Source organism: Tarenaya hassleriana, unplaced genomic scaffold (genome assembly GCF_000463585.1).
Source record: "Tarenaya hassleriana unplaced genomic scaffold, ASM46358v1 Cleome4, whole genome shotgun sequence".
Taxonomy (NCBI): domain Eukaryota; kingdom Viridiplantae; phylum Streptophyta; class Magnoliopsida; order Brassicales; family Cleomaceae; genus Tarenaya; species Tarenaya hassleriana.
In genome coordinates this window covers 6,243,195-6,252,695 of record NW_010966881.1, presented here as the reverse complement: position 1 = coordinate 6,252,695, position 9,501 = coordinate 6,243,195, and the positions used below count along the sequence as shown (strand labels likewise).

Genomic DNA, 9,501 nt, shown 5'->3' with positions numbered 1-9,501 from the left:
GTTTTTTTTTTTTTTTTTTTTTTCTCGAGTTTATAATTGAGCGTATAACAAATAGTGGGGTCATTTCCGAAATTAACCTACAATGTTAAGGATGTTACGTAGAAATATTTATTCAAAGGTAGAAAATAATTGTTCTCCCCTTAGAATAATAAAAGATAATTTAGAAAAGGTTAGCGGAATTTATTACACGATAAAATCATATTTTTATTTTTATTTTGTAAATTTAAAATATTTATTATAACAATTGTTTCTAAAAACTTTGAGTGTAATTCATTAAAAAAAAAAGTAATTTCTCTATCACTAATTCCATTCTTATGTTGGCTCTCAAAATTCAATTCCACTTTTTCCTTTGAACACTTAGCATTTAGATATTTTTTCTTTCTTTTTGCTTGACTGTAAAAAAACTGTCCCTTTTTTCTTAATTCTTTAGGTTTTTTTGAAACCGCTTTTTTACTTTATTTTACTTTGAATGATGATTAAAAAAATCCAAACTAAAAAAAAATCACAATTGCCAAACTAATATATACGCAGGCTTTGTAAGCCAAATTTCTTACTCTATATTTATGGTAATGATAGTTACGAATAAAGTATTATTTGAAGTATTCGTTGGTTTATTAAATTTGAGAGCGAAATACTATGAAATTTCAACCGAATAAATAAATAAACGAAGGGGTTTCTCAGAGTGCATCTGCTTTTGCAATAGAAGACAGACTCTCTTGAAACAAAAACATGACTTTGCCTACTCCGGCTGCTTACTAATCCAAACAATATATATATATATATATTCAAATCTTTAACAAATTTAATTCAAACTCAATATTACCTTGGAGCGGACATTTTTTTTTTAAAAAAAAAAAAGTGTAACATATCTGATATTATCTACAAGACACTATTTATGTGCCACGTGAATCACGAGTGGCTTATTTTCCGAATGGACCACCAAAACGAATATAACAAAGATCTTATATGGATTTGTTTAAATTAGTATTATATTAGATCTAATAAAGCCACTTATTCTCGAAGCACCGATACCAGTGACAAAGATACATTTCATATAACACAAGGTTCTAAAATATGATTTGGATACAAATTAGAATTCCTCCTGATTATCTTATCTTATATTATTTATGCAATAACAATCATGTAATCCACAGTGATACGTACTACTATTCATAACTTCAAGCAAAATTCGATTTGGTAGCTGTTACATCTTGCACGCGCGGGGTCTATAGGAATAAAAAAATTCAGAAATTAAGAAAATTATTAGGCTTGTACAGTTCACCCTACCTTTTCGTTATTAAAGAAGCCTCGTCATTCAATTGGGCTTACACAGCTCCATCCAAACGCAAGAAGAGAAGCCATGGTGACGACGTCGAAGATGGTGGCGGTGGCGGTGGCGGTGATAGCGGTGGTGTTGGTGTTGGTACCGTACATGATAGGGCCGCCGACGCTGAGTGGTTCGGCGAAGGTGCTTCACACGTCGAAGGCGATCGAGGTCACCGGAGAAGGGCCGGAGAGCCTGGACTGGGACCCGCAAGGGGAAGGCCCGTACGTCGGCGTCTCGGACGGCCGTGTTCTCAAGTGGCTCGGATATGGCCGCGGTTGGTCGGACTTCGCCTTCACCTCTCCCGACAGGTACGGAACCGTCGGTTGTTTACTTTCCAGGGTTTCTTTTGATCGGTAGATCGATGATAAGGCAGGCTGTGAACATGTCCGACGGTTTCTTGGCCCTTTTTGGTAATTTAGGGTTTCCTGATTAGTGGGAAACATAAAAGAGATAAAGGTAGCGGGTGAGTCGATGACCGTCCATGCTTTTTAAAATTTTTCCTTACAATTGGCAATTTTTTATTATCATACATACAATATAATATATACACATGGTGAGTATCAATATTATTCCAAAAACAAACAAAAAAAAAGCCCATTATTTTGCCATCCTTTAATTTACCCAATTACTAAACTAAAACTATTAATTTCAAAAAGCCTGGTATGTAAATAAAAGTATCTTGTTATATATTCAAACAGAAATGACCACTCTACCCTTGACATCAGGTAGGTAGATCTATTCAATTTCTATCGGATACAGACAAAATCATCTGTAACATTTTTTTGTGTCGTTGTAACCGAAGGGAGAATTGCTCGGGACATGTACCGGAGAGGGAACACATATGCGGGAGGCCGTTGGGAGTGCATTTCGAGAAGAAATCCGGCGATCTTTACATCGCAGATTGCTACTTTGGGATCATGAAGGTCGGACCAGAAGGTGGTCTCGCCCAGAAAGTTGTCGACGAAGCCGACGGCCGCAAATTCACTTTCACTAACCACATGGACATTGACGAAGTCGACGACGTTATCTACTTCACCGACAGCAGCGACACCTACCAAATCAGGTCATCTTTTAAAACCATATATATCTTACTGGCAGTCTATGTCCAGATAATGTACGTGTATTAAATCTTACGTGACGTGAAAACAGAACGGTTTTGGAGGTGTTCGTGACGGGAGACAAGACAGGGAGATTGATCAGATACGACATGAAGACGAAAGAGACCAAAGTATTGATGACCGGACTCGGCTTCGCAAACGGCGTGACTTTGAGCAAGGACAGGTCATTCGTCCTGGTGGCCGAGCCACCGGCCGCAAAAATCCACCGGTATTGGCTCCGGGGACCAAAGGCCGGAACCCACGACGTATTTGTCGAGCTCCCGGGCTATCCGGACAACATTCGGAGGAACGAGAAGGGCGAGATTTGGGCTGCCTTGCACTGCAAGAAAACTCTTTTCTCGAGGATCGTTGTGAACTATCCGGCCATCGGAAAGTTTCTCGTGAAGACGATGAAGAAAGAGCTCATCTGGTTCTTGTTCGAGGGCGGGAAACCTCACGCGACGATCGTGAAAGTCGCAGAAAACGGTGAGATTCTCGAGAACCTTGAAGACAGTGAAGGAGAGAGAGTGAAGTTCATGAGCGAGGCCTATGAGAAGGATGGTAAGCTTTGGATCGGTTCGTTCATCTTGCCTAACGTCTGGGTCTATGATCTCAAATGATGGACTTGTTCTTGAATCTGATCGAAATGGGCTGTCGTTTCTTCTGTTTGTTCTTTTAGATTTTGAATAAAAACTGGTTTTAGTTGAGATTCGGATTCAGACAAGATAAAGTTAGTTTCATTGATGTAAGTTGGGAACTGATGTCTTCCTATTGTCATCTTCACTCTCTGAGCCTTTTTTTTTAATGTGATTTTGTTTTTTTTTCCTTCTTATTGTTCGCTTTATACTTCTTATGATCGAATATTCAAGAGTAAATTTGTAATGGTCAATATTCATACAGATTTTAAGACAGTTTTTTTAAAAAACATAACAATTGTAGAATACTTAATGTTAAATTAATTTGAAAGATTGGAGGAAAAGTTTTGACACTCGTCACGCTAAATAAGCATTTGCAAGGAATATTGCCGACAAGTGGAGTTCATGCGGTTCTTGTGGCCATCTCCATATGTATTTTCCCATGAACCATACCACTGAAATTATTGCATGGGAATTTTTTTTAGGTTATTTCAGGCAGATGAACGAAACTTTTTCGTTGGAGTAACTTACCGCCTTTATAATTCAATAATAATTAGAGGCATTGTATAATTTTTTCTATATTATTCACGTGTTAATTACATATGTAAGTTCAAATATATATACGAAAATTTAAAGAATTTCGTTTTTTTTTATATTTTTTTGGAATAATTAGTACAACATGGTTATTTGTAGGGTAAAACTCCTAAAAAATCTCAAACTTGCAAAAATACCTTCAACTTGAAAAACTGTCATTCAATTCCCGAACTTGTAACTTGTCAATGGATAAAACCTCGAACTTGCAAATTATTGTTCTAATAAACCTTTGACCGGTTTGATCACAATTTCAAACGATCGGAAATCCACGTATTGACGGATTACTGATGTCATTTTTTAAATTAAAATTGATAACGTGTATAAGGTGACATCAACAATCCGTTAATACGTGGATTTTCTATCGCCTAAAATTGTGGTCAAACCGGTCAAAGATTTATTAGAACAATAATTTGCAAGTTCGAGGTTTTATTCAGTGACAAGTTACAAGTTCGGGGATTGAATGATAGTTTTTCAAATTGCAAGCTTACAACATGCTATCCTCTCGGAGAGTTCGAGTTGATAACATATCGTAAATACATTAATTTCTATGGTAAAACAAAGTTTCCACGTCAACAAAATAAAAGCATCAATAAAATAAACATATACAGCATCGACCAAAAACAAATATACGATAATTTTCTGAATTAGCAACTAGTTTTTAAAATGTGTTTTAAGGCTATAAGGAAGTCTTTGTGAGGAAACATTTAGGGAGAAATTGGTAAAATAAAAATATGTCGAAATGGAACTAAATGTGATAAAGTCAGCTTGCACCGTTTTTCACGTGACAATCCCCCAAACCCCATACTCACTTCTGAAAAATTATCTTATATTTAATATTATTATATACAACTACATCTTCTTAACCCCAAATTTATTTGAGTTCGTATTTGATGTTATTATATAATTCTACAATTTTCCCACACTTTTGAATAAAATATGTATAGAAGTGTAATTTAGTGGGATAAAATATTATAATAGTTTCCTCCCGTTATTTGGTGAGATAAGGTGTCTAATTCGTTGATATTAATTCAAATACGTTGCTTCACTCAAAAAATAAATAAAGGAAGTGTATATCTCAGTATCTGCTATTAATTTGTCGTATAATTTTCACTAATCACCCTCTTTGAACCCTAATTGTTTTTATAAAATTATTACCGTTTATAGACCTATTCCTAAAATGATAAGTTGGTCCTCTAATGAAAGTTTTGGTCGTTGAAAGGTATTTTACTTTGCTAAAATTTGCTTAGTTTGTTAATTAGAGAGTACTTTAAGACATAAATGGAACTGTCTCAACCGAATAACCTAAAAGATTATTTTCGCTTTTGTGACGAGATGGTTGAACAAACAAAACCATTTCTTGTTTTATAAAGAAAATTGAAATATGTATCGAAATTAAATATAAAAAAGTATACTATTTTATTAATCTGTATGCAATATCACTCGTGATATTATTTCATACCCCTTATTAAATTATTAATATATATAAATTCTGACCTGGTAATTTCTATTAAAATTTTGTCGATACGAAATTCAATTATTAAAATATGTTGCAGATATGATGGATTATTAACATATATAAAACATATGATAGAGATGAATTTAAATATTAAAATGTATTTATTTTTTTTTTAATTGACCTCCATTCTTACCATGTGGCTACGGCAGTCTGGTCACATACCGTGAGTTATTTTATTTAATAAAATCATTTTCTTGACAACCTTCCCATGGAATTTAGATGATAACAAAATAAATCATAATCCACCGAATTCTATGGGACTTGGAGTTTAAAAAAACAAAAGCGAAAATTTCTAAAAATCGCAGCAAATCAAGACTCGAAGATTCTGAAGTCGTTTCTCAAACAAAAATTGACGTGAAAAAACAGAAATTCATAACGCGGATGAAAAAATCACTAAGTGAAAAAGGAGGAATAATATAAAAATAAAACATGTTAAATGAAAAAAATAGAGGCTTTATATATTTATTTAGTTACGTATTTATTTGTAAAAAGGGGATTAAGAAGGTACGTGATACGTCTCCACTCCACCCCTTCGACATGTATGCACCCTTCTATTTATTGACTTCTGACACATACAAAACCACAAAACATATTTACAAAAGCTTCTCCTCCATTTTTTTTCCCATTGAAATCACAAAATATATATATAAAAAAAAATGAAGAAGCTCTGGTTCTTGGTGGCCACCATGGCCGTTGCCCTTCTCTTCCACATATTTGGATTCTCCGGCGATAACCCAGTAGCCGGAGAATCTTCTGTGACTGTAAATTTCCCTGATTTCGGTCTGATTCCGACCACCGGAGCTCACGGTCCCGAGAGCTTCGCCTTCGACGTCTCCGGAGATGGTCCGTTCACCGGATTGTCCGACGGTCGGATCGTCAAGTGGGTCTCCAACGAGAGCCGTTGGATCGATTTCGCAGTCACCTCTCCATCTTCAAGGTAAAAATGTCAATTCTGACACATTTTTTGTTGTTGTTGTTTCTCTTAATTATTATACCCACCACCGGTTCCTTCTGTTTGGGAATTTAATTCGTTGGAATTAATTATGAAACGGTTTCGGTTCACTTCCATGAAACCCAGTTCCAAGATTCATTGGTTAGCTCTGTGGATTTCGTTTCGAGAAAATCGAGTTTGATTGGTTTGTGTGCGTGTTCATAGTTCGAACCATATCGGGTAGGGATTGGTTTACGGCTGGCTGCATATACACTCCACTTTCACGTGTCCTCCTTTGTTTTCGAAATTCTCGGAATCAGCACGTGATTTAGTACCATAAATCTTCATACGCACATATATATATATAATTATAATCACATTCACATTCATGAAGGAATCGAGATGTCATTTTTTATTATTAAAAAAAAAAGAGGTTACGAGTAACAAATAACGCGAGAAATGGGAGACATCATTTTCTCCAATTAGGCAAAGTAAAGGGGACATTTCAAATTGGCTGTCACACACACCAAATGTTGTGTTACCTTCTGAATTGCCATTTTCCCCATTTTTAGTTGGTTCGGTCGCACCAAATATTCACCCACATTCCGAATTTGATTCCCGTACGACATTATGGTCCAATATCTTTAGTCCCATGCGTGTACATAACGATATTCGGATGGAGGGTTTGGTAATAGGAACCTTGTTCTATCAAACATAAAGAGATGTTCAATAAAGTTGGTTGGTTAACAAGTAGAGAAATAGAATTAAATGAATTTCGTTGGTTATATTCAACAACAATAACAATCTGTAATGATTTTTATTTCACAACGTTGTGGAGGGAATTCATGGGAGTTTTTTTATAAACGATGAAGAGACGGATGTGAGGGGCCGCATGAACATGACCGTACGGAGGACGTGTGCGGGAGACCATTGGGCTTGGGCTTCGACAGATCTAACGGCGATCTCTATATAGCGGACTCTTATATGGGCCTTGTTAAGGTAGGCCCACAAGGTGGTGTAGCCAATCCGATTGTGACACGTGTAGATGACATCCCCCTCACATTCACCAACGCGCTGGACATTGATCCACGCGATGGGGTTGTCTACTTTACCGACAGCAGTTCGGTTTTTCCTCGGAGGTAAAGACTAGATAACTTTTTTTTTTCAAATTTCGTTTTTATTTTTATAATATAAAATTGAGTATGATTATTATATATGTATCATCTATTTATTGTTTCAGGAATCATATATCAATAATCATGAGCGGAGACAGGACCGGAAGGCTCATGAAATACGACCCACGTACCGAACAAGCAACTACTCTCTTACGCAACATATCATTCGCAAACGGCGTCGTCTTGAGCCAAAACGGTGATTTCCTCCTCTTCGCCGAGACAACTACGTGCCGGATCCTACGCTACTGGCTCAACACCACGTCGTCCGATCCCCGAGAAAACTACGAGGTTTTCGCCGAGCTCCCGGGGTTCCCCGACAACATCAAGAGGAGTCCACGTGGCGGATTCTGGGTGGGGCTAAACACGAAGCTTACGCGGCTGACGAAGTTACGCGGCTGACGAAGTCCGCGGCCTCGACCCCGTGGCGGGGGCGCGCGGCCATGAGGCTGCCGGTGGACTGGATGAAGGTGCATGGGGTGTGGGCCGAGTACAGGGGCAATGGCATGGCCGTGAGGTTGAGCGAGGGCACTGGCGAAATATTGGAGGTTTTCGAGGGTAAAAATGGAAATAGGTTGAAGTCCATTAGTGAAGTTGAGGAGAGGGATGGGGTTCTTTGGGTTGGTTCGGTCAATTCACCTTTCGCTGGGTTATATAAATACATGTAGATGTAGTAATTAATGAACATAAATTATATATATACGAAATTTTACGCCTTCCATCAACAGTTCAGAGTTTCTGTTCTTTTTTTTTTTTACTGTCACCAAAATATTTATGGAGTTGTAATACTTATTCCGTTTTGAATCAAATGTCACCCCGGAGTTACTTATAGTTATAGATACGCATATCTTTGTAGATTTTTTGTCTCTTGTCACGATCTCTAGATACACCATTTGTGTTTATTGATCCTTGTATTATGCGTATATTATGGGCCACGTTTGTGCAAAATCCATACAGCTTTAGCTTAATTTATGTTATATATATAATCATAGATATATGATGATAAATCCACGAGATATTTTAACCTATGCTGTATATGTATGCGGTTCAGAATTTTTTTTGGTGTTAAAAAATATTGAAAACGAAATATTTAATTTCGAGTTCAATTTTCGTTAAAAAAATATTGATTTTATTAAAATAATTTTATTTTTATTCGGCAGCGTGGTTGTTTTTTAACTCCATGTAGATAAAATTTATCCCATCCATTTGAATGAAAAAAGATTTATAACTGCTCCATTTTTATGTCGCATTCCATTTCAATACAATCGATACTTATTTACTCACAATCCATTCCATATATCCAAACTTGTTCACTCATAAACATAACCGGAAACGAAATTAAAATCAAAATCAACAAAACCGGAGAATATTGCATCCGGTTTTCGATAGAGAGAGAGAGAGGGATTCTATTTCGAATTGGGGCCCAACGTAAGACCATAAGCGGACACATTGCAATCACGACGGCAATCAAATAACCTTCCGTATGGACCCATTTTTCGTCCGCTTACAAATTCTAAGCCACGTTTTTTTTGCCATAGAGATCCCTAAATGGACTGTTGCTAAATTTATGTCCTCATATTCCTTTGCATGGCCCAAATTTTTTTTTTTTTATATATATATATATATATATATATATATATATATATATATATATATATATTATCTATTACATATATACGCTGATAATTGAGGTTAGATAGAGCCAATGCTACATATAGCTACCAAGATCGGTAATTTGTAATTATGACAGGGCACTTAATTTTAATACAAGAATGGGGTAAAAAAGACCAGATAATATAAGGAAAAAACATCTGCAGACCTAAAAGATAAACGTTATCTCTTCTGTTATATATATATATATATATATATGACAAATTTTCTTTATTAAATCGTTCCTTTTTCGGGTTGCGCCATACTTTTCGCATTGAAACGAAAGATAAGAAGATGCTTCCATACTCTGACGCCATATCACAATATGATTTATTTTTAATTTTGCAACTATTCCATACAATATTCACGCATACCCACCTATATGTATATATATACATGGAAGATGCTCATAATAATAAAAAATAAGGTATTTATCACAAAAGAAATGTATATAGGATTAACGATATTAAATTTTAGAATAAAAATTAAAACAAATAATAAAATTATTAGTTTTTACACGTTTATTGTCCCTGGTTCAAATTATTATAAATATTTATTAATAAATACTTAATAACAGCA

The 9,501-nt window shown here is 35.8% G+C and overlaps 2 protein-coding genes across 2 annotated transcripts; both read left to right on the top strand.

Moving 5' to 3' along the window:
• The first annotated feature begins 1,300 nt into the window (after window positions 1-1,300).
• Window positions 1,301-3,306, top strand: LOC104824408 (protein STRICTOSIDINE SYNTHASE-LIKE 8-like). Its single transcript, XM_010556475.2, has 3 exons — window positions 1,301-1,635; window positions 2,130-2,390; window positions 2,477-3,306. Exons 1-3 carry the CDS (start codon window positions 1,361-1,363, stop codon window positions 3,042-3,044), a joined length of 1,104 nt encoding a protein of 367 aa, XP_010554777.1. The 5' UTR covers window positions 1,301-1,360; the 3' UTR covers window positions 3,045-3,306.
• A 2,441-nt stretch (window positions 3,307-5,747) lies between these two features.
• On the top strand, window positions 5,748-8,129 carry LOC104824407 (protein STRICTOSIDINE SYNTHASE-LIKE 2). Its single transcript, XM_010556474.2, is given in 4 exon segments — window positions 5,748-6,106; window positions 6,973-7,239; window positions 7,341-7,680; window positions 7,683-8,129. Coding segments are annotated over 4 exon segments (1,146 nt in total). The 5' UTR covers window positions 5,748-5,825; the 3' UTR covers window positions 7,941-8,129.
• The last annotated feature ends 1,372 nt before the right edge of the window (window positions 8,130-9,501 follow it).

Bases quoted from the DNA above. Each gene is read 5' to 3' on its own strand.
- LOC104824408 (XM_010556475.2), top strand. From the start codon at position 1,361: ATGGTGACGACGTCGAAGATGGTGGCGGTGGCGGTGGCGGTGATAGCG. The intron at 1,636-2,129 runs GTACGGAACCGT...TTGTAACCGAAG, and splicing joins GCCTTCACCTCTCCCGACAG to GGAGAATTGCTCGGGACATG. The intron at 2,391-2,476 runs GTCATCTTTTAA...ACGTGAAAACAG, and splicing joins AGCGACACCTACCAAATCAG to AACGGTTTTGGAGGTGTTCG.